Here is a 25615-nt window from a genome sequence, read left to right on the forward strand (position 1 = left end):
TCCCTGCCCGCAGCAGTGCATGGCCCTGCGCAGGGGATGACCCTCTAGTTGGCTGAGCAAATGGATGAAGGCGGCTCCCTCGCAGTCAACCTGCGGCCGGGAAACCCGAGGCAGAGCCTCCACTGCAGCCTTGTTGATGCATATGTCTCAGAGGCTCACCAAGAGCTTTCTAAGAGCCCTTCCCTTTCGTGCTCTCTAGATGAGATGTGCGCTTGACAACACAAGGAGCAAGGTCTGGGGAGCCCCTGTCGACAGAGAATCCTATTTTTAGAGGAGGGAAATACCATTGGCAATTTTCCAGTCACACGTTTGCATAAAGACCCTTTCATGTCACCTGGAGGCACGGGGTTCGCCTGCTCTGCCAAGAGGAGAAGTGAGGATAAACTTGCATTGGAATTCATCCATTGCATGCTCCACCCCAGACCGTCCGTTACCTGGACTTAGGGCGTGAGCTGGCCGGATATGGGCGGGGATGGGAGAGACTCGCACCTTTTCAGGGTTATATTTGTGAGCCTTGTGGACACGCTGAATGCTGAAGAGGAGGCCAGCCTCTCCAGACTTTCCTTCCGGAGCATGAGAGGAGTTAGAAGAGGGCAAGTGGCAGCTACAAGACAAACTGTCACATCTGGGAGCAAGACTCTGAAAGCTCCAAAAAACGGTAACGAGTGCTTTTGTGTGTATGTGTTCGTGGTGGGAGGGAACATCTTTATATCGGCTGAAAGAAAATCTATTAGCTGTTTGAACTGCACACCCGGGTCATGCTGACAAGAGAGCAGCAGGTGAAGACGCAGGCCCGTGCTGCCCAGGCTGTAGTTCCCGGAGTTCTGGGCTGTCCAGGGTCCACAGGCTCCATCGTGAGCCCCTGTGGGGAGAAGAGGCGGGCTGGAAACCCCCAGCACAGACCCAGCAGATCACCATTTTCCAAAAAGCCCCCAGAAGATCCTAATATATAGCCAGGACTGAAAATTGATATTTGAGAGAAATGAAATACCAGTTCCTCACAAAATGAAGCCAGTGATTTCTCTTCTAGAAACCTAGGGAGGCTCCATGAGATTGCAGATGTGGACATTCATGGAGCTTTCAGGGAGAGTTTCCCCAGGGAGGAAGTTCTGAAAGACTTGGTCGAGTCACTTACAATGATGACAACTTTAAAAGGGGGTTTTAGCTGCTTTTCTAACTTGCTCAGAAGATCAAAACTGACAATGTTGACCAAGCCATCTGACAGGCGGTCCTTCCCGGTCACCACGACATTGATGTCGACTGGGTTCAGAGATGGCAGCCACCGACGGAAGGCCTGGAGGTGACAGGAGAGAACAAAACCCAAGTGAGGCTCTGGCCCGGCAGCCGCCAGCTGGGACCCCTGCCAAGCCATCACTGACTCTCTCCAGGTGGACCGACGTGAGCGCCCCCTGCCGGTACACTCAGTCTCCACCATCCCCCCCACCCCCCGGCATTTGTCATACCCCGTCCCCATGAACGGCCGTAGCCTGAGGAAGCCGACAGCTGCCTCCGAGTAGCATGAAGCTGGGGAAAGCTACAGACCATGAACCACGTCTTCCTTCCTCACCACGTCTGCTTATGGAGAGTTTTATTCATTTCACAGGATCACTCTGATCCCTGGGTTTATGGTAGACAACTTCCTGGCTGAGCAGCAACATAATGGTCGTGTTGGGTTCTTCAGCCATAAAGTTGCCCGGCAGACAGAGCACCTCCTGCCCACACCACTTACTACGCGGGTGTAAAATCCCGAGCCCCCAGTTAGGAGGTGTGACCTCAAGGTCCCGGAACCGCCCCTCACTAGCAGTAAGCGTGGTGCCTAGCCTCTTTGAGGCACAGTTTTTTCATCTGTCAGTGGGGTTAATATCTCGTGTCTATTGCACACGGTTATGTAAGGATTAAGGGAAATAAAGGGAGTAAAACTATTCTGAAACCTAAGTGAAAGCTGTTGTCAGCAGCAACACCAGAAGCGCTCAGGAAGCGTCTGTGACAGACGGAGGTGAGTTGGAGCTTGGAAAGACTGTTCCTCTCCTTCCTGAAGGCCTGGCCTGATCCCAACTCAGAAAACCAGGAGCCTGGCCTCAGGAGGCTATCTCATCTCCCTTCTCGCCCTCAGCTGACACAGAGCTTCCGAGCTCCCTGGGTCCTGCCCCCGAACAGTCATGTGGTGACTCTGACTCTGAGGAAAACTGTCCTTGTTAACGTGCTGACAGCAGAACTGACCTGCTCCCAGGTGAAGCGCACGGATGACGGTACCACCACGAGCAGCGGCCACTCCTTCCGGTAATAGGCCGCTATGCAGATGGCTTGGATGGTCTTCCCCAGGCCCATGTCGTCGGCAAGCAGCAGGCGGCCTCTTTGTGCTACAGCGAAACTGAAGAGGACGAGGTCAGGATACACCACGGCACACCCCCCAGGGCGGCGGTTAAACTGCCATCGCACATCACGGGAAGCCACACCGCTGCTTGGGGGGGCTACCTGTTCATGAGACCTCTCCCCCAAGAAGGAAGACAGGGGCCAAACAGGGGGCAGGGTGGTAATAGTCTAGAGAAGACTACAAACAGGCACAACGTGCTCTGCTTACTCACTCAGTCGTGTCCAACTTTTTGCGACCCCATGGACTGTAGCCCGCCAGGCTCCTCTGTCCATGGGGATTCTCCAGGCAAGAATACTGGAGTGGGTTGCCATGCCCTACTCCAGGGGATCGTGGAGCTACTTCCCAATCCAGGGAGTGAATTCAGGTCTCCCACATTGCAGGCAGATTCTTTACCGTCTGAGCCACAAGAAAAGCCCATGAATACTGGAGTGGGTAGCCTATCCCTTCTCCAGTGGATCTTCCCAACCCAGGAATTGAACAGCAGTCTCCTGCATTGCAGGTGGATTCTTTACCAGCTGAGCTACCAGGGAAATGTGTAGTCAAAGAGTAGGGAGAAGCTCCAAGACCATTAGGTCATGGGAGCGGAGTGGGTGGAGTTTCCAATAAGATGAGTTGCTCTCTGCCTGGTGCAGGTGAGGCCCACGGGATGGAAGGGAACAGAGTGGGAAAGCCTCCGTAAAGAGGGGCTGGGAGGGCCACGCTTGTCAGGGGAGGATCTGTTGGGAAGGGAAGGGAAGAAAGGAAAGACGGTGGGGTAAAAACATGGCGTTTCTCAAGGTCAGATAGGACTCTGTATGCATAAGCGTGGCAAAGACAGAAAACACTGGAGAAAAGGATGATGTCCAGAGAGAAGGATGGAGCAAGAATGCTGGTCTAGGAGGGGCACTGTGGCTCATCACCTAGCAGCCTGCAACCGTGACCCTGACCCTCCAGGGCAGTAGCCCTGGCTAACAGTTTGTGAATAAGGCATGGGATTACTATTCCACTCCTTCGGAGCCCCACTGGTCTGGGTTGGGATTCCAAGTCCAGCACCTGGGAGCTGTGTGCCTTTATGCAAGTGATCTATACCCTCCTCGTGCCTCAGCTATCATCACGTGGAATAACAGCCAGACCTACTCCAGAGAGAGCTGCAGGCAGTCATAATGTCTAAAAAACTTAAAACAGCGCTTGGTGCCATCATAACTGCTGGGAAAGTGTCTCTCTTATAACTAGTATTCCCCCAAATGAGAAAAATAACAAGACACAGTGACAGTAACTTGCTTGACCCACACGATGAATCAAAGAAAAGCTAAAAGGATCTCTGAATGCCAGATACCTGGTTTCCGGCTCCAAACACCAATCCTCTTGCATCAGAATTCCTGCAAAACTGATCATTTGCTCAGGAACCTGATAATAAGCCAGCTGACTAGTTCTTCTCCTTTCCTGCTTACACAGAAAAGACACAGGACATCCCCTCTTCTGATCAGCAGTTGGCATGGCCCACAAGAACTCCAAGCTGCACAAGTCTTTCTGAATTGCCTGAAAACAGCATTTCTGCCCTTTGGAAACCAGTGACCAATCAAGTTGGGAAAGTGAGCAGTGGGCCTGTGGGTGGCATGAGACGAGAACACATACGTTACTTCTTACACTATTTCGAGTGGAGTTTGTGCACCCTTGTCATCCAGAGTCCCGATTAACTTCATTTCAGTCGCTCAGTCATGTCCGACTCTGCGACCCTATGGACTGCAGCACACTAGGCTTCCCTGTCCATCGCCAACTCCTGGAGCTTGCTCAAACTCATGCCCATCGAGTCGGTGATGCCATCCAACCATCTCATCCTCTGTCATCCCCTTCTCCTCCTGCCTTCAATCTTTTCCAGCATCAGGGTCTTTTCCAATGAGTCAGTTCTTTGCATCAGGTGGCCAATATACTGGAGTTTCAGCTTCAGCATCCGTCCTTCCAATGAATATTCAGGACTGAATATCCTTTAGGATTGATTGGTTTGATCTCCTTGCAGTCCAAAGGACTCTCAAGAGTCTTCTCCAACACCACAGTTTAAAAGCATCAATTCTTCAGCGCTCAGCTTTCTTTATGGTCCAACTCTCACATTCATACATGACTACTGGAAAAACCATAGCTTTGACTAGACAGACCTTTGTTGGTAAAGTAATGTCTCTGCTTTTTAATATGCTGTCTAGGTTAGGGATTAATTTAGGGAATTAACTTAGGGAATTTGAAATCAATGGTTACAATCAGGCTTTGGTGATGGCACACTTGGGCTGTTTAATTCTAATCCCTAGATGCTTTCAGAAGGTTGTAAAGAGGAATATTCATAAAAGAGAGAGCCTCTGAACCTAGTTCATGGTGATCAATAAACCTGAACATGAGAGAGAGCACAAGAAGACAGAGGAAGAACCTACTTGACTCCAGCTCTCTGAAAGGGAAGCAGGCTAGACACGAGCTTGGAATCCACCCTGGACAGGTCTGCCTCGGGGACATCTGCCACGGGAGAGAGAGACGTCTTCTGGAGCTGAGCAGCGAAAGCCAGGGTGAGGGTCTTGGGCAGAGGATCCAGTTGAACTTGTGGAAGGCAGCGCACTCTTTCCACTAGAAAGAACAGAGGTGTAAGAATTGGAGTATTAATGCCCAAGACTTCTGGGAGAACAAGAAGGGGCTTTGGGATACAAAGTTCAAGGACTGGAATTCTGCAGTGTGACACCTTCTTCAAAAAAGTGACTGGAGAGAAAACTGGGTGCTGACAGATGCATGGCAGAGCACCAGTTTTCTCCCTCTGCTTCTCATGTCTGCAAACAAGAGGGTGCTCAGGAATGCAAAACTGATTTTCACTACACTACACAAACACTGGAAAGAACTAACATGTTTTTGTGACTGATCTTTTTTAACCTAAAGTCATTTAAAAAATTATTTTAGCATTCCCTTTCAATAAATAAGGACCCTATTCTTCAAAAATTAGCCCAGTTAAAGCAAGACTTAGGATGAATAAATCTTGCCTTGTTTTCATTCTCCTTATGTTTTATTTTGGTTTTGATGTTTGAGGAGATAGAGAACTTTAAGCTACATGCTGTCCACAGGCAAGAAAGCACTGCAGTCCATGCAGAGAAACTGTGAGGTGCTTCCAAGAAAGATGAGTAGCTGTGGCAGCCTGGATGGGAGGGAAGCGTGGACACATGTATATGGCCGAGTCCCTCTGCTGTCCCCCGAAATTATCACAACATTGTTAATTGGCCATATTCCAATACAAAATAAAAAGTATTAAAAATAAATAAAAGCAAAAAAACCCCATAAAAATAAAATAATGTCACAAGCAGGGAGGTGGGGTGGGGGGAAAGGGAGAAAAATCAGTAGGACAGGAGTGCTATTTACAAATACCAACAAAGGGCAGAGTCCATGTAAAGGCCACCAACTGAGAACTATGCACATGGCCTTGCACTTTGGACATTTTCCATAAGAGAAAAAGCATCTCCTCTTGGGAGAGGTGGCCTGTGGACCAAATCAGCATACTTGTTGTTCTGATAAATAAAGTTTGTGGGGAGACAGCTGTGCCCAAGCGTTAGTGGACAGTCAATGGCAGCTGTCCTGCCTGATGGTGCACTGAGTCACTGGGACAGAGGGCACAGCCCACAAAGCCTGAAATGTGAACTGTCTGGACCTTTACAAGAGAGCTTTACCAACCCCTGCTTAGCTGAGAGTCTACACTGGGAGTGGCCACGACTCTCTTTGAACTAAAGCTTATATTTCAGGGTCTTTCCTTTCCTTCCACATGTGCTGCTTCCACACTCCAACATAACGGATGGAGAGACCTCATCTAGTCACAGCCATTAAACCAGCTGGGAAAAACAAACGACCTAGGGTCTACATGGAAATGAAAGCAAAGTAATCGCACTGATTTTTCTTTTTTGAAGGAATTGAGCTTCACCTGATTTCAAAAGAAAAAACAAAACACAACCTCTTTATTCAATAAAGGAACAGGGAAAAAAAAAACACTCAAGTTTCAAATAAAACAGAATTCTGTATGGTGGGGGAAGGCAAGATAACATCAGTTAAAATTTAAAGTGAGAGAAAAGACAGAGCCTGAAATCCCTGGTAGTAGAATATCATTAAACTACCAGTCACAGGCTGTGGTCACAGCCACAGCTGCAGCTTTCAAGATGTCTTCCTTTTCGTCATTTCCTTCAAAAAATCTAACTAGAAAAGTGACCACTGTCTACAGATCCTCGATTGCTCTTTACCCTTTACCTCTCAGGGGCTCCCCGGGAGAGTCGTCGTAACCCACCAAGGGGCTCACTGGATTCTCCAGGAGTCCAGGCGAAGGAATCAAAGAGAGAACTTGGGTCCATTTCATTTCTACCCCATGTCACTTGAAATTCTAAGGCTGACGGTTCTCTGTTCCACATGATCATGTGTTCTTAATCTCCCCACAAAGTATTCCAAAAGCCTTCGGCCACAACCATCAACTGCCAGTTGCAAATACTGAAGTGAACATGGAGGCTGAGCCATCTACCACCACCTTAAACTGTGTTGCATTTTCAATATATTTAAATCCATTTGTCTTTCCCTAAATATTTTGGTTGTTGTTCATTCACTAAGTCGTGTCCGAATCTTTGTGACCCCATGGACTGCAGCACACCAGGCTTCTCTATCTTTCATTATCTCCCAGAGTTTGCTCAAATTCATGTCCATTGAGTCGGTGATGCTACCTAGCCATCTCGTCCCCTGCCTCCCCCTTCTCCTCTTCCTTCAATCTTTTCCCAGCATATTTCTGGGAACCCTTTGCATGAATAGCATCACTCTGATAAGAAATTAGGTAATACTGATGGCTTTAATAAGAGACAGAGTGTTCATATTGATGCCGACATACACTGTAAGCTTCCAAATTAAATCCGAGGGTGCTGATTTCTGCACACTTCAAGAGTATGAGCGAGCACTCCATGTGCTTTCAGAACCCATTTTCATTTTAATCCTAGTGATCTTCAGCACTCGGATATCTGTTGAAAGCTAAGAAACTGCTGATGATCCAGCTGGGGTGAAATGCAAGGCTTTGTACACATTATGTCCTTTCAGCCACTCAAGGGGGAAAAAAAGCACCCTCTACTGTTTCCTATCGACTGCCAGCTCCCCAAATCCTACGCTGCTGGTTCAGCCCACAGAGTGTGTTTCGGAGACTGCCTGAATTCTCTGTCAGCGACTCTCTGCTACCCTTTCCCTGCACTGGGAGATCAGATGGATGTGCTATCTGGCTTCATGAGTCATCGAGAACTCGTTTCTGTAAAACAGCTCTCTAGCAGAATGCTGCCAGCCCACATGGCGGAGAGATGTGGATGTGAATGTTTTCAAATAGCAGCCGACAAAACGAAATCACTGATTTGGGGACGCAGAACCCTTCTGGACTGTGACAGGCAGGGGAAAACAGAAGGCCTGCTGCCAATTTCGCTGTGGCCGGGAGGCCATGAGTCATCACTGAGAAGAGGGAGAAGGGACACTTAGAGGAGACTGGCCTGACCTGGAGACGGAGCAGCCACTGTACCTGTAGCGGGCACTCACATGCTCAGGTCTTACTGTTGTTTCTTAGTTTCAGAAGCACATGGTCACTAGCTCAGGTCAATAATATGATTTCACATCCGAGACCAGGGGTGGGAGAGAGCTGCTGACTCCCCAGGTTTATGGTCTGTTACCAGCACTTCATCTCCCTAGTCTCTTCATTCACAGACCTGGCTTCTCCATCTAGCAGGTCACATCACAAACTCAGAATTGCAATTTTAGTCAGACTTTACTGTGACTCTGAAAGGCTCCTGACAAGGAAAACAACTGTATCCTTTCTCTGGGTCTAGATTTTCCCCAATCTATGAAATGGGGAAAGGAAAAAAGGAAAGATATACTCAACTGAATGCAGAGTTCCAAAGAATAGAAAGGAGAGATAAGCAAGTCTTCCTCAGTGAACAATGCACAGAAATAGAGGAAAACAATAGAATGGGAAAGGCTATAGATTTCTTTAAGAAAATTAGAGCTAGCAAGGGAACATTTCATGCAAAGATGGGCACTGAAATGGTATGGACCTAACAGAAGCAAAAGATATTAAGAAGAGGTGGCAAGAATACACAGAAGAACTATACAAGAGAGAACTCAATAACTCAAATAACCATGAAGGTGGGATCACTCACCTAGAGCCAGACATTCTGGAGTGCAAAGTAGTGGGCCATAGCATCACTATAAACAAAGCTAGTGGAGGTCATGAAATTCCAGCTGAGCTACTTCAAGTCCTGAAAGATGATGCTATTAAGGTCCTGCAATCAATATGCCAGCAAATATGGAAAACTTAGCAGTGGCCACAGGACTGGAAAAGGTCAGTGTTCACTATAATTCCAAAGAAAGGCAATGCCAAAGAATGTTCAAACTACCACACAATTGCATTCATTTCACAAGCTAGCAAAATAATGCTCAAAATTCTCCAAGCCAGGTTTCTACAGTACGTGAACTGAGCGAGAACTTCCAGATGTTCAAGCTGGACTTAGAAAAGGCAGAGGAACCAGTGATCAAATTGCCAACATCCACTGGATCATAGAAAAAGCAAGAGAATTTCAGAAAAACATCTACTTTTGCTTCATTGACTACACTAAAGCCTTTGACTGTGTGGATCACAACAAACTGTGGAAAATTCTTAAAGAGATGGGAATACCAGACCACCTTACCTGCCTCCTGAGAAATCTGTCTGCAGATCAAGAAGCAACAGTTAGAACTGGACATGGAACAACAGACGGGTTCCAAATTGGGAAAGGAGAACATTGAAGCTGTATACTGTCACCCTGCTTATTTAACTTATATGCAGAGTACATCATGCAAAATGTTGGGCAGGATGAAGCACAAGCTGGACTCAAGATTGCCGGGAGAAATATCAATAACCTCAGATATGCAGATGACACCACCCTTATGGCAGAAAGCAAAGAACTGAAAAAAAAAAAAGTTGGCTTAAAACTCAACATTCAAAAAACTAAGATCATGGCATCTGGTCCCATCACTTCATGGCAAATAGATTGGCAAACAACGGAAACAGTGACAGACTTTCTTTTCTTGAGCTCCAAAATCACTGCAGATGGTGACTGCAGCCGTGAAATTAAAAGACGCCTACTCCTTGGAAGAAAAGTTATGACCAACCTAGACAGCATATTCAAAAGCAGAGACATTACTTTGCCAACAAAGGTCCGTCTAGTCAAGGCTATGTTTTTTCCAGTAGTCATGCATGGATGTGAGATTGGGACTATAAAGAAGGCTGAATGCCGAAGAATTGATGCTTTTGAACTGTGGTGTTGGAGAAGACTCTTGAGAGTCCCTTGGACTGCAAGGAGATCCAACCAGTCAATCCTAAAGGAAATCAATCCTGAATATTCATTAGAAAGGCTGATGCTAAAGCTGAAGTCCAGTACTTTGGCCATCTGATGCAAAGAACTGACTCACTAGAAAAGACCCTGATGCTGGGAAAGATTGAAGGTAGGAGGAGAAGGGGTCAACAGAGGAAGAGATAGTTGGATGGCATCACCAATGCAATGGACATGAGTTTGAGCAAGCTCCAGGAGATGGTGAAGGACAGGGAAGCCTGGCATGCTGCAGTCTGGGGTTGCAAAGAGTTGGACATGAGTGAGTGATTGAACAACAACAAAGAGACAAGGAAAATCAGTGTTATATTCTATGAGCCATTATCATCCCTTCAGTCGTGTTCAACTCTTTGCAATCCTATGGACTGTAGCCCACCAGGCTTCTCTGTCCATGCGATTCTCCAGGCAAGAGTATTGGAATGGGTTGTCATGCCCTCCTCCAGGGGATCTTCCCAATCCAGGGACCAAACCTGTGTCTCTTACATCTCCTGCATTACCAGGTGGGTTCTTAACCACTAGTGCCACCTGGGAAGCCCATCATTATAATGAATGCAAAAAAAAGTAGAATTCTTAAGTCAAGGTCCATGGAATTAGTAATATAAAAAAAAAAAATCTTTACATGTGGAGGTCCAGTGGTTACACATCTGCCTTCCAATACAGGGGATGAGGGTCTGATCCCTGGTCAGGGAAGGAAGGTTCCACATGCTGCGGAGCAATAAGGCCTGAGCACTGCAACTAGAGATGTGCAACGAAGACCTCGAGTGCTGCAACTAAAACCCAAGGCAGCCAAAAATAAATAAATAAAATACATGTTTGTTTTTTTTTTTAAAAACCTTACACGTGGCCTTTCTGTGCATTTTTCCCAGTGAAGACTCCATTGTTTCATCACATATTTCAATGAGTCCATGGCCCACAAGACTTGGAACCATTTTATAATACTACATGAGCGGCAAGTCATGGTTTTTCAACATTACATTCATCTGCTAATGCTGTAAATGTCTTGCTTTTTGTTGTTCCATAAAAGTCAAAGGCTTCATAGCTCACATATTTACATGTCTTTCTGTGGTTGAAAGACAACGGGCTGAGAGAGAAAACCTCACTTTGACTGCTCATCAAAAATTCAGCTTTGGCCAAATCATTTGCTCAAGCCACAATTTCCAAACAGTTGCAGTCAAGGAGTCTCAGATAAATGTCAGCCACCCTTTTTGCCTCAGTTAGTGGTTGCTGATACTAAATAAGTAACTCATCACATTCAAACTGAACCCCGAGTTTGCAGCAAGTCTTCCCTCAAGGAATCGAATGCTCTTTCCTCATATTTAATTTCTGCCAGTAGGATAGATATGGATTAAATACCTTCCCTCCCCTTTTTTTTTTAATTGAAGGGCCAAATGGGACCCAGAATATTGAGCTACCTACCTGATGTCACACAGTAAATCACATAAGAAGGAGACAGAGGGAAGAGACCTCTTCCTCAAACCCCTAGCCTGGTGGACCCCTCCCCACCCCCACTGCGCTGGAGAATGTCTCTCCCGGCCTGACAGGTACCATCCCTGGGACCAGAAAGTTCTCAGGGGTTAAACAGGGGGAACCCGTGCTATGCCCGCTGCACACCCACTGCAGGATTTGAAGTCTGGAAGACGGGTGACAGACAAACATTCCAAGACAGGCTGAGATATGACCACATCAGCCCACCGCACCCCTTCCTCAGGCATACTGGAATTCATTCATTGCCCTACCCAAACTGGGTAAATGATAAGAAGAAGAAGCAAAATGATAAGCCCAAACTGACTTCTCCTTCTCATAGTTGTATCTGTACACATAGCCCTTCCCGTGGACAGGCTCCAAAGCGTGTACCGATGTGCCCTGGCCTCGGCTTCTGCCTCTGGCAGAACTCAGCCCATCATGAAGCTTGTTACTACTATAGCTCTCCTGCTTCCACAGACCATCTGGTTCTAGCAGTAAGTGGAGAGCCCGTTCTTCCAGGGGATCTAAAGTAGCTTCCATCTAACCTCAGCAATCCTAGCTTGCCTCTGATTCCCAAGTGCACGGGCCTCAAGTATCTGATGAGCACCGCCTCTGCCTGATGGAACATGTGGCCTGCATTTCCCTGAGCTGTCATAAAGCCACTATCACAGGGCGCAGGGGCATGGCTGAGAACATCTTTGCCTTTCCCAGTCCTGCACACGAGCGTGTCATGTTATTGCAGTGGAGGGGAGGAAGGAGGCGATTCTTTTAAAATATGCTATATTGGGGCTTCCCTGCTGGTTGAGTGATTAGGGGTCTGCTTGCCAATGCAGGGGACACAGGTTCAATCCCTGGTCTGGGAAGACCCCACGTGCATCGGGGCAAATGAACCCACGTGCTGTAACTACTGAGACCGCGCTTCAGAGCCTGTGCTCCGCAACAGGGGAAGCCCGCACACAGCAGCTAAAGAATAGTCCCTCACCACAGCTACAGACAAGCCCATGTGTACCAGTGGAGACCCAGCAGAGTCAAAACTAAAGAAATCAATCTTCAAAAAAAAAAAAAGAAAACTACATTAAATTCGAGGCCTGTGATTAAGGCTTAACAATAGCATGATATAAACAAGCAAGGTGGGCAGCTCACTGAGTTTATTGTATTCCTCCAGGAGAAAGCTCCACTTCCGAGTCTTGATATCTGCAATGACAAGAGACAAACAGGCAAATGTGACAGCCTGCCCTCCTGCAAGGTCACCGCACTGACTGATTCATCCCCTGGTTTCAGAAAACCCCAGGAAGCTCGGGCGGTGGCCACCTCGTGCTGACCTTGTGCTGGGCAGTGGGGATAGAGAGACTGAAAAGCCCTGTCATCGAGACTCACAGAATTCAGGGAGGAAAGACAAGCAGACGGGGAGATGGCAGTGGGTTGGTAAGGGTGGGGACGAAGGGAGTTACATGGACAGACGACCAGGGATGGCCTAGCAGGTAAGAGATGCCCTGAATCTCCAAGGCTGGGATACTATAGCTTGTACTTATTCAGTGCTTACTTTAAGCCAAGAAACTTCCATGACCATGTCCTTGGCTCCTCAATGTGCTGTAAGCTGGGCACCATTATTAATAGCTTCAGTTAGTACATGGAAAACAAGCTACATGTGTTCGGAGTGGTCAAATCCCAGGTCTGCCACTTCCTGGCTGTGTGACTTTGGGCAAGTTACATAACTTCTCTGTGCCTCTGTTCCCACCATCTGCAAAAGGAGGCTCCTAGAGCCCCTGCTTTATAGGGTTCTTGTGAGGATTACATAAAATTTAAATGTAAAATGCTTATAAAAGCATGTCTGGCAAACAATGCACTCAAAAAAAGGTAAACAATGCACTCAAAAAAAGGTAAATGATAAATTATTATTATGATGATGATGCCATCTTCTGATTAGTGGAGTATAGTATAATCTACACACGTTATTAACTAAGAAGGGTGAGCATTTCCCTACCCAGCACTGACTCGTCACTTCCGGTTTTCCTACTAATCTACCGTCTGAGAAAATCAAGTAAGCTGCCAAGTCAGTAAATGCTTTCTGGGTAGTACAAGAGAATTCTTCTCTGTCTGGTCACTGCGGAAGCAAGGTAGTTAGGGAAAGGCATCACGGACACTGAGTCCATGTCAGGAGAGAAGCTAGGTGGCCCAGGTGTAATGTGACAGAAAGACCAAAAGCAGACAGCCCACTCCTGACGTGGGAATAGTGCAGGAGGCCCTTTCTGACAACAGCTGGATCCTGACGGCGGCAGGGCAGCAAATGGAAAGGTCTGTGAATAACTGCTATGGTGAAAAAAAATCCAGTCATGGTGTTTTAACATCTAGTGGTCGGGGCAGGGTTTGGGCATGAATATTTTTGCTGTTCTCATTCCTCCACAAACAGATGATGTCAGGAGTGTGATTTCAAAGGCCACACTTATCAGAAGTCACAGGTCATCAGTACTTGCCTTTTGAGGGCCACCCCAAGCAGAAGTCAAAGACCTCAGGGGTCTGGGGGCGGATGGGGACAACACTCTCTGGACTTGGGCTGGGCCCTGTGCATCACACCTAAACCCTACTCACCAGCCTGCTCTCACCCGTCAAAACTCTACCCATCTAAAGGATAACAAGGCAGCAGCCAGCATCTCCCCCTCCTGAAGTGACCCCAACCTTGAAGAAGGCTCGCTAAGCAAGTCACTCCACAGAGGCTTCATCCACGAAGCTGCCTGAGTGTAATGCCTCAAAGGCAAGAGGTTTAAAGGTTTGCTTTCCACCTGCCTGTGAATGCTGCGCTAAGTCGCTTCAGTCATGTCTGACTCATTGCAACCCGATGAACCGCAGCCCACCAGGCTCCTCTGTCCATGGGGATTCTCCAGGCAAGAATACTGGAGGGGGCTGCCATTTCTTCCTCCAGGGGATCTTACTGACTCAGAGATTGAACCCGAGTCTCTTCTGTCTCCTGCATTGACAGGTGGGTTCTTTACCATTAGCGCCACCTGGGAAGCCCTTCTAACCTGCCTAGGGAAAAGCCAAGGAATACAAAAGCCACACTGCTTTGCAAAGCAACAAGGCCCAAGCTAAGAATGAAACCCAGAAGTTCAGAATTCTGCTCCTTATTCTGATGTGGCAGCTTTTGAAGAACCTCATAAAAAAAAATCAAGCAAAACTGCTGTTTTTTGTCTGGTGGTTTTCAAGCCTAGCTGATTATTAGACTCACCTGAAGATTTTTTTTTTTTTAATGCCAATATCCAGGGCCCCACCTCAAGCCAATTAAATCAGTAGCTCTTGGTGGGAACCCAGGCATCAACATTTACTCTGGGGGTTGGATCGGCCAATCTGTGATTCACCCACTGCTCCAGGTGGTTGGGAGGCGGGCTCAAGCTTGAAAACCACTGGTTTAGTCTATGCAAAGAGTCAGACACGACTGAGCGACTGAACTGAACTGAGTCTACGCAAAGGCAATTATTTCTATGATAAACACCTATTTTTCAAGCTCTCCTAAGGACAAAATAAAACTAAATAGGTTTAAGTGGTTACAGCAGGAACTTACCTGCTTCTACTGAGTAGCCATTGCCCAGGTGACCAGGGAAGGAGTCTTCTCCTTGGGAGGCCTTTAAGGACAAAGCAGACCCCACTACGTGCTCAACTATCAGTAACAATTTAAGGAACACCTTTCCACAGGAAGAGGAGCAGGTTAGGAAGGCTTTGCCAAGAAAGTCACTTCTGAATATTTAAAGAGACGGGACACCCTGCTCTGAGATCATGGGCCACTCTGCCTTCTGGGAATTAGGCAACTACTTGCCGTATTTTCTGGAATCCATCTGTTTAAACAGCGCAATCAGGTCTTCGGAATAGCCGATGTCTGCCTCGAAGCGGGCCCGGGAGATGAGCACGCACTGCCCTTTGACAAAGGCCAGGGAGGGAGCTGCAGGAAGGCCGGTCTTGGCTATAATGCCACTGCTGGTGGAGGCTGACTCCACGTGGCCCTCAGCCCCTTCCAAAGGCTGCAGGGTGATCCCCGGGAGGCGCTGGGCTGCTTTCACTGCGGAAGAAGAAAAGGACAGAGCTGATGACCTGGTAATTTTTAAGGCCCTGGGATGCTCAGGCAAGTAGGAGAGGAGGCAGGAGCAGGGTGACAAGGAGGTTTGCTAGGCAGGCAGGAGACAAGAGGTGTAGTTAGATGGGGAAGGTGAGCAGGTGAGCTTGTACTGGAGGTTCAGAGAGCTCAGGATTACCTGAAAATAACTCTTCTATTCTTTACGTTTTCCAATTTAAAACTTAGAATTCAGAAATGAACAGGGAAAAGAGGGGTCTCAGCAGGATAAGTAAACTTATTAGATAATTTCTGCAGCTATGTCAGAGAAGCCACTGAAGGAAATCAACACTCCTGAAATCAGCCCCTTAACCCTGTTCCCAGATCACTGCTCTGTCCCTCACTGGGAGGACAAGGAAGGAGACACAGGACTGTCAGGCCACAAATGCCGTTTTGAATCTTATTTTCTCTATTACTGCAGCATTTTATAGATTAATAGATTTGATGACATAAAACTAAACAGTCAAAAAACGCAAACTGAAATGAAAGGCAAAACTACGGGATAAGGATATCTGCAAGAAATAGGAAGAGAACTCATACTTAAAAAAAAAATACTGAAACCACTAAGATAGGTTAGGTAACCAACACAAAAAGGGGAAAAATGACCAATAGACATTTGAGAAACATGCAACTTTGCAAATAATCAGAGTAATAAAAAGTCAATTTTTACTTATAAAACTTGCAGAATGAGAAAAATTGGATATCTGAAAATCTTCTGGAAAACAATCTTCCAACACAGAGCAAGAGCTATAAAAAGTCACCATCATGATTCAACTTTTGGGAAATCTGTCTCAACTAACACAAAATGAAAACACAAAAATTTATAGACCAAGGTGTTCCTTACAGCTTTGATACTAGGGAAACTGGAAGCAAATTAATATTAAACAAAAAGAACATGATTTACCCAATTTATGACACATTCTTAAAATGGAAGGCTATATAGCCTTTCATTAATTAATTAATCTCCCATATATAGCCATTAATTTCTTTGGAAGAAATTTTGGAAAACAAAAAGGTACAAAAAACAATATTAAATCATCTTTTGGAGGGCAAAGTGGTTCAATAACAGACATGAACATTTTCATCATTCGGAATGAACTGTTTAACATGCACCATTAAAATAAAAATGCTTTAGAACTTCGCTGGTTGCACAGTGGATAAGAATCCGCCTGCTCATTCAGGGGACATGGGTTCAACCCCAGGTCCAGGAGGATCACACATGCCTCAGAGCAACTAAGCCCGTGCGCCATAACTACTAAGCCTGCTGCTGCAACTACTGAAGCCTATATCCTAGAGCCTGTGCTCCGCAACAAGAGAAGCCACAACAACGAGAAACCTGCGCACTGCAACTAAGAGTAACCCCTGTTTGCTGCAACCGGAGAAAGCTCATGCACACCGCACAAAGCAATGAAGACCCAGTGCAACCCAAAATAATACATAAATTAAAAATTAATAAAAATGCTTTATGCAGGAACACTAAGTGAAAAAGGCAAGATAAAAATTATATTAAATATATAAAACATTGTTATTTTAATGCACAGGCAAAAAGGCTGGAAGAAACAAAACTAAAATGCTAATAGTGAGTGGGGACAGATGGGGGCAGATGAGGGGACTGGTTTTTCTTCTTTTGTGCATTGATATACTTTCCACATGACCTACAAAGAGTGTGTGGTAGAGTTAAAAAGTCAAAGTTCAGAGGTGAACCCAAACGAATAACAGAAAGACTGACAGTCTTCATAAATTATATTAATGAAAAGTATAATCTACTAAGATGACACAGAAATCATGAACCATCTGAAAATGAAGAAAGAAGGATACAGGCACAAATTCATGATTGCTGCAAGGGTTTTCAAGATATACTTTGGTAGAAGCAGATTGTGCGTGCGAAACACTGACAAGGATACAGGGAGGTAAACAGTTCAGCAAAATTCATCTGAAAGCTACACTGAGAATTTTGTCCCCAACAAACAGTTTAAAAAAAAAAAATATGTGAAGCATTACCAGAAATAATCATACTGCACAGAAAACCTAAATAAATTTCCTAAAGCAAATAACATCCAAGTCACCATGCATTATGGTCAGAGGACAGGACTAAAAAGATGACAAATCAAACAAAACAGAGACTTTAAACCGTCTCTGTAGGTTACTTTTGTATACACGTATAAAAGTATAAGAAAAAAAAAAACAACAACAGGACATGAAAAAAATTTCCTAACAGTGGAAATCACTGGTTTAACATGCACCAATGCAACACCAGGTATCAAGACCTACGGTGTTAACTCAGAGCACTGTCTCTCCTCTTCCTAACACGCAATAAATGGATTAAAATAACGGTAAGGGCTTCCCTGGTGGCTCAGTGGTTTTGAATCCACCTGCCACTGTAGGCGATCCCTGATCTGGGAAGATCCCCCACGCTGCAGAGCAACTAAGCCTGTGCACCTCAACTACTGAGCCTGTGCTCTAGAGTCCGGGAGCCGCAAGTACAGAGTCCACAGGCCACAACTACTGAAGGTCACTCACCCTGGAGCCCCTGCTCTGCAACAGGAGAAGCCACTGCAATGGGAAGCCTGCACACCGCAACTAGAGAGGAGCCTAAGTAGCAACCGACACCTCGCATGGCCAAAAATAAATAAATAAATAAAAGAATAAAAGAAATAAAATACTGGTAGAAGTGAGCTCTCCCAAACCTAATGGTGTACATTTCAAGTGGAGGAGGCCAAAAAAAAAAAAAACCCACACACAACACAGGAAGCTCTGCAGGGGGCTGTCTCATTACTTCCAGAAACTATACTCGTGATTCTAGAGAATTCTACTTCATGCCCCAAATCTGTGGAGGAGTAACCTCCCCGTGGATCCTCTGCTTTCCCCTTTTTGAACTGGGTGGGGAGAGAGAGGGTACTGTCATGGCCAGCGAGGAGGAGCAGAACGGGGCTGACACTGACCAAGTGCAGGCTCCAGGCATCCGAAGGCGACAAAACCTTGGTGCGGGATAGTCAGCAAGATCACAGAAGACAGGAGTGGTGCACCTGGGGGCCCTGACCACCAACAGATGTGGCACAGCCTGGCACCAGCCAGGGCAATGCCCCTTCTCTGCGCCCTCGGGTTTGTGTTGTTGCTGAACTGTTCCTCTTCCTGGCAGCAGGGCCCGCGCAGCTGCCTGGCATGGCTGGAGCCCAGTCTGGTGGGAATAGGCACTCTGAAGTCAGATGGGCTGGGTTTGAATTCCAGTTGCACAAGCTATTGGTTGTGTCTGATCCTATGTTAGTTACAGAGCCTCTCTGGACCTCAGTTTTCCCATCTGTAAAACGGTTGTTATAAGGAATAAAAGAGTTAGCAAATATATAAGGGGCTTAGAACAGCCTTGCATGTAGCAGGTTCTGATAAGTGCCAGCTTTTGTTAATATGATCAGTGATGTCCTCCTAAGGACCTGCCTCACTAGGCTGGCCATGGTGAGAAGAGAAGAACATTGGGATGGCACTCCAAAAGCCATGTGAACCACCAGCTAGACTACCTCTGCTACTTCAAAGGAACGCCTCAAGAGCAGCATCGCCCTGCATGAGGGGGCACTACACACCTACTTACTTAGGGGACCATAGTCGGTCATGCTGAAGTTCCACGTCTTGGTGGCAGGATCTGAAATGAAACAGAAGTACCCGGTTTGCCCACAATAAGGCCAAAGACTTGGCAGGAGTTGTACTTGGACATTCAATAAAGGTTTGTTGAACGAGTGAATGAACAAATGCACACACGCATGCTAAGTTCAGGACAGTTAACTGAAAAGCCCCTGCTGAGGTACAAAATCCCCAGAGAGGACAGACAGCAAACATACCTGAGGATAACCACTTTGGTTCTGCCCTTCCGGATGAACCAACCTGAGCATGCCACTTCACCTGGCTGAGCCAGTTCTATCGCCTTTAAAATGGAAATAATATCTGCTTATCACACACACAAAAAAAATGCTGTTTGGCTTAAGTGCTACAATGCACGCAAAGTACCTGGCAGCAGGGGAATGGGCCTGTGAATAACTATGCATCCATTCTCCACATGGCCACGAGGCAGCCCCCAAGCGTGGCAGCTTTTGGAAGGGATGTCTATTACAAAAGGAAACATGAACTAAAATAGAAATTTTCTAACAACTGGATGGACAGAATGTGCCAATGCATCTTCTTCATATTTATGAGAAACTGTTAGAGACTCTAGAAGTAGGGGGAAAAAAAACATCTGAAAGAACCAGTTGGAAGACTCATTACCGTAACTTCTGCTGGGCAGACTCTTAAACACTGCGATGAGCGCCTCGTTGTACCCAATCTTCACCTGGAATCGCTCTCCGTTCCGGATGCACCTTCCCTGCTGGGAGCCTGCCACTCTGTGCGGCGGGGTCCCTGCTTTCTGTTGCAGTCTTCCTTCTGTTCTGGGCGTCACGCTCCCCGAAACGTTCTGCCCAGAGGTGGAGGGTCTCGCCATCCTGGTCTCTAATTCAGGATCCCTAGGGGGCTGTCCAGAGGAAGAGGCTGCTGTCTCCTGGAAATTCTTTGCTTTGGCCAAAGGCTCGTGAGTTCTGTTAGTAAAGGGTGTTGACTGGGTCTCGTGTGAAGCCTGAGGATGACCTTGACCTAACTCACAACCCCAGAGCTGTTGGCTGGGGACCCCTGGAGGACTGTTTGCCAGGGGTGGGGAGATCCCAGCGACAGTCACTTGATTTGGTGGGTGGTGGCTTGGGCAGGCTGTGGGCATCTCTTCTGGCTTCTGCCACATCCCCTTCGCCTGCTCAGAGGTGTTCGGTGGAAAACTGTGGGGATTTTTAGGTCTCTGGTCACCATGAAATGAACTGCTGGGATTTTGTTGTTTGAAAAAGATGCCATGGCTCCCTGACTTAGAAGGATCTCGGGGGAGGTTTTGGGATGGGCCCTGCTTGGACTGGGCAGGTTTCTGATGCTGTTCTGCTAACAGTTTCTCAGCTCTTCGGGCCAGAGCCTTCTGCCGATTTGCTTCAATTTTTTTCCTCTGCTCCTCTGTAAGAGGCAAGGACATTTTAATAGGGAGATGCTCATGTAGGAATGTCAGTCTGTAATCGGAAACTTGGCAAAAGCTGAGAAAGGAAAAACAACATGGAAATAAACATTAATTTTTTTTTAATTTTTTTTGCTTACCTTGATTTCAACAAGCTTTTGTCCCAGGAAATGTACAAGGAGTATTAACAAAGGATATATTAAAATTTATTTCTATAATTAAACATACAGACACACACACATATGACAAAAACCATGACCCTGACAAAAAAAGCAAACAGCAAGGTCAATCAAATCCAAAGTCGAAAAGGTATTTCAACTTCAATATTTTTCTCCCTCTCATCCACCAACCAACATGAGTTAGTTATCAGATTCCAAGCAAGTTACGCAGTGCAATCTAAATCCATCAGATAAAGAGGAAGGAGCATTTCAAACTAGAAAGGATAATGGATTAGACTGACATAGACCAAAACAACCACATACCATGACGTGACATTTATAAAATAGCCTCTTTCCAACCTGGAAGAAGGAAAAAAACATTAACGTCACATAGACTGCACTCTAAATTCACCTCTCAAACTGAATCCTTTTATCATTCCCAGCAAGGCAATCTGCAGGTGGTAAACCCACGACCAAGGAGTAACAAGTGACTCTTGGAAAAGTAAGGTGAAAACAGTAATATATGCTCATTGTACAAATCCAGATGCTACATATAGATGTCAAGAAAAGAGTAAAATTAATCTGTAATCTCATTATCCATCAATAACCACTGCTTGTAGGTGGTGGTTTAGTGGTTAAATTGTGTCCAACTCCTGTGACCCTATGGACGGCAGCCTGTCAGGCTCTTCTGTCCATGGGATTTCCCAACCAAGAATACTGGAGTGGGTTGCCATTTCCTTCTCCAGGGGATCTTCCCCCACAGGGGTCAAACCTGTGTCTTTTGCATCGCCTGCATTGGCAGGCAAGATTATTTACCACCAAGCCACCAGGAAAGCCAGCTAGTGTTCACAGAGTACAGTATAATTCTTTTTTTCTATCCATATCCTTAGATACAGGTCCTGTATTTTGTAGATAGATAAATTTACGACAAATTATATGGGCTTCCCAGGTGGCGCTAGTGGTAAAGAAAAGTGAAAGTCGCTTTGTCCAACTCTTTGCGACCCCATGGACTATATAGTCCATGGAATTCTCCAGGCCAGAATACTTGAGTGGGTAGCTGTTCCATTTTCCAGGGGATCTTCCCAACCCAGGGACTGAACCCAGGTCTCCTGCACTGCAGGAGAATTCATCAGCTGAGCCACCAGGGAGACCGGGTTCTATTCCTGGGCCGGGAAGATCCCCTGGAGACGGGATAGATAACCCACTCCAGCATCCTGGGCTTCCCTCGTGGCTCAGATGGTAAAGAATCCACCTGCAATGCCGGAGACCTAGGTTGGGAAGATCCCCTGGAAGGGTGGTAAAGAACCCACCTGCCAAAGCAAGAGCCCTACGAGACGCAGGTAATCTCGCCTGGAGAATCCCACGGACAGAGGAGCCTGGTGGTCTACAGCCCTTGGGTTCACAAAGAGTGGGACACAATGGAAGCACAGCACAACAGGATCTTTCACAAACTGTCCTGTATCCCATGCCTGATTTTTCCCCCAATTAATTTACTTAGGTCCTTTTTCCAAGAGCTGAGCCACTTTTACAATATTCTAAGCCCAGGTGCTTGACACCAACTTCTCTGGCTTGATTCAGAAGAGTCGGCTCTCAATGGGCCACGTAATGTTTACAGTGATGACAAGGGGGTAGGGGTGGGGAACTCTGAGAAGGGCCTAGGGTTAAAAAGGTTTCCTTCCTCCTGCGACTGTCTTTGACCAGAACCCCCAAACATCTGTCCCCAGGGACCTCCCACTTCCCCCAACCGCCAACAGTTAGGAAGGCGTTAGAGAAAGGCTTTGTTCCCGGGGCTCCGCTCAAGTTCTCAGGTTCCCTGAGCAAAACACTCCTGCCTAAACTTGCCATCCAGGGCTTTGCCGCGGCCCCAAATCCTCCAGGTCCAAGGCCTGGTGCGCTGACTCCACTAGCCAGGGGAGACGAGGCCGTGGGAGGAGGTCCCATTGATCAGCCCCAAACCATAAAGCCATCCCACAACACGGAGGCTCCTCTTCTTTTTGCTAGGACCTGGGTTCCACCCCATTTGGGGGCGCGCATCTCCCCCCAGACTTGGCAGGACGGAGGCGCCATTCCCACCCCTATCGTCTCCACTTGGATTCACCCTTTCCGTTGGCCACTCCCTGCTCCATGCTGGTCTGTGGTCGCGTCCTTCTCCGCCGCCTTCCTCCCGGTTTACCTTCCCGCCGGCTGAGACCTAAACTGCGAGTTTCAGTCGCGCCAGACCCCTAACCCAGGCGCGTCTCCAAGGCCCTCCCGAGCCAGGTTGCTCTTCCGGTGACCGGTCAGGCGCAGGTACTCGAGTGCTTGCCGGTTCGCTCGCCTTATTTCAGTTCCTTGGCCTGAGAGGTAGTGTTAGTGGCAGGGTCGCTCCCCGAGGAACTACATTTCCCACTGGGCAAGGCGGCCCGAATTGCGCTTTTAAAAACTGAAGAGTTCAGGAGGCGGGAGGCCGGAGTGGTGCTGCAGGGCCTTCTGGGATTTGTAGTTTGAACTAGTCTCCTGGTGAGACTTCGGAGAGACGCAACGTCATGGGCGGGGTGGAAACGGTCCACCCTGGGAATTGTAGTCCTGGTGTCCCTGATGCTGAAGCTGAAGCTCCAATACTTTGGCCACCTGATGGGAAGAGCAGACTCATTAGGAAAGGCCCTGATGCTGGGAAATATTGAAGGCAGGAGGAGAAGGAGATGACAGAGGACGAGATGGTTGGATGGCATCGCAGACTGGATGGACATGAGTTTGAGCAAGCTCTGGTAGACGGTGAAGGACAGGGATGCCTGGCATGCTGCAGTCCATGGGGTCCCAGAGAGTCAGACACGACTGAGCGACTCCAAAACAACAGTTCCCTGAAAGGTTTCACCAAACTCTGGATCGTTAAACCTGAGATGTTGAGGTTTCCAAAACTGAAGTCTTACTGTGAAGAACTGTCAGACTGTGGGTTTTTGTGGGTTTTTTTCCCATGCTCTTCCTTATTTTTAGTGGCACCCAGGAAGGAAGCAGTATGAGCTGTGCAAAATGTACAACATCATATTAACACAAGAATTTCATTTGACAAGTCAAAGATACTGCATCTGTGGCTAATCTCATAGTAATATGAAGAGACGGGCAGTCGGATTTGGTAGCCCTGGAGGGCCCGTTCCTGATATTGATAACTTTGCAATTTAAGCATCACCTGCTGTTCCAACCCCGACCTGACCTTCTTGAACCAAAAGAGAATTAGCACTGTCATCACTGTCATTGTCATAATCATCCTTTTCATCTTCAGTCGTTGTGCTGAGCATTTAATCTGAACTATCTCATTTAATCCTCACTACAATTTTAAGGAACACACAGCATTTGTATCCCCCTTTTACAGAACAGCTACTGGATAACTTTTTCAAAGCCTTATTAGCCTATTTGTGATTCTGACTCTGGAGCCCACACTTTTGAGAGAAAATTAATAACCTGACACTATCAGAGTCAGTTTACCCCATTTCTGAGCACCGTTTCCATTCCATAATCAACTCCACTATTAAATATTGTTGGTAAATACAATATTCCCCTATCATCACTGTACACATAAATATTGCTATTCTGTTTTCAAACATGGCACATTTAAAAACAAACAGATCTTTACTTAAGGATCTGGAAAAATGACTAAGATGTATTGTTAAGGAAAACAAAGCACATCAATGCGTATAGTTTGATCCATTAAAAAAAAAATCCTTACCTGTCAGTGTGTAAACTCAGTTCACAACCAAGGGAGGATGGGGGTACACTAGTCTACTTTTTAATCTAGAATTTCCTGAATTACTTGAATTTTCTTAAAATAATCATATAGAACTTGTGTGACTTTCAAAACAGTAAACCAGGTTTTTTAAATGACAAAGGCACTGGCCTGTCTTACAGGCCTTGAGTGAAGTTCAGCAGTAGATAGTGTTCAAATCTCAGCTCCACCTCTTGCATTGGCCAAGTCAACACAGTGACCCTACCTCTATTTCCTCATCTGTAAAGTTACAATAAGAAAACAGTACCACCTTCTAAATCTTCTTGTTGTGGTAAGGATCAAATTGAGAAAATACAGAAGTACTTAGGGAACTGTGAAATCTCAGAACAGATGGGAGAGAGACATTGCTATTATTTGAGATATATCTTCTTCGGTTCAGTCACTCAGTCGTGTCGGACTCTTTGCAACCCCGTGGACTGCAGCACACCACACTTCCCTGTCCATCACCAACTCCCGGGCTTGCTCAAACTCATGTCCATCGAGTCGGTGATGCCATCCAACCATCTCATCCTCTGTTGTCCTCTTCTGTCTTCAAATATCTTCTTAGGTCTTTCATTACTTATACCCAGAAGCCATTTCCTACTATGTAGTGTGAGCAGAAATGAATGAACGTCTTTCTCTGCCCTTCCTGTCCCCCAACAGAGTCAGTTAATTTGCTAAAAAGCTGGGTGCTGGGCACTCCTCCCACGTCTGCCACCCATTCATACAGTCACTGCCCTTGGCAGTTGGCTCACTTGTAAAATGACATATTGCCCTTTGATGTGTGCTAAGTGAGCATGGGGACCAGTGGAGCTTGGGTTCTAATATTCCTATAGATTCATGGGATCAAATCCTAATTCGGGAAGTCTAGATTAACTAAAAGATGTGCTTACTGTTCTAGCGCAAACATTCTAAAATTCTAAGAATGGGAACTTAGAATAAGAATTCGGTTCAAAAAAAATTGTCTTCAGAAAGTAAACTAATCAAACACCACTCAGTGTTCACATCTGCTTTGCCAACAGCACCACTGATTGAGTACTGTTATATGCAAGGCTTCTTTGTTTAAATTTCTGTACTTCCAAAGTTCTTCAGGCAACTTATAGTAAAAATTCATTCACTGAAGAAATCTTAAAGGCCTGGAGGAAAACATGGGAGACAAAGATGAGAGGGAGAGGTGAGAGTAGTTGTGGAAGCTGAGCTCCAATTGACTCAGAGCTTCCTCGACGCTACAGCAAAAAAAAAAAAAAAAAGAAAAGAAAACAAACTGTGCAAGGCCATCAAATGAACACTACACAGCTGAAACTCCCAAACACCGGTCAGCTGGGCAGTGTCCGCTGGTTTGAAACATTGCCTGGGTGCCTTATATGCACACAAATAAAAGGAAAATGTGATAAGTAGCTTGT

General features: G+C 46.4%; 1 protein-coding gene across 3 annotated transcripts in view; it reads right to left on the reverse strand.

The window, feature by feature from the left end:
• SMARCAL1 (SWI/SNF related, matrix associated, actin dependent regulator of chromatin, subfamily a like 1) overlaps positions 1-22875 on the reverse strand; it is a 52158-nt gene extending 29283 nt beyond the window's left edge. Inside the window, exons 1-10 of one of the 3 annotated variants that reach the window (XM_061148789.1) lie at positions 22572-22875; positions 20798-20833; positions 19556-20317; positions 18888-18938; positions 15014-15253; positions 12349-12399; positions 4774-4960; positions 2221-2371; positions 1136-1294; positions 752-862 (exon numbers count right to left, since the gene is read on the reverse strand). In XM_061148789.1, coding sequence (XP_061004772.1) covers positions 752-862; positions 1136-1294; positions 2221-2371; positions 4774-4960; positions 12349-12399; positions 15014-15253; positions 18888-18938; positions 19556-20317; positions 20798-20810 — 1725 coding nt within the window. In that variant the 5' untranslated portion in view covers positions 20811-20833; positions 22572-22875. Of the gene's footprint in view, positions 1-751; positions 863-1135; positions 1295-2220; positions 2372-4773; positions 4961-12348; positions 12400-15013; positions 15254-18887; positions 18939-19555; positions 20395-20797; positions 20834-22571 lie in introns of all 3 variants that reach the window. The other 2 variants (XM_061148788.1, XM_061148790.1) reach the window with 2 other exon arrangements.
• Positions 22876-25615: the final 2740 nt, after the last annotated feature.

The sequence above is a fragment of the Dama dama genome, chromosome 8 (genome assembly GCF_033118175.1).
Source record: "Dama dama isolate Ldn47 chromosome 8, ASM3311817v1, whole genome shotgun sequence".
Taxonomy (NCBI): Eukaryota; Metazoa; Chordata; class Mammalia; order Artiodactyla; family Cervidae; genus Dama; species Dama dama.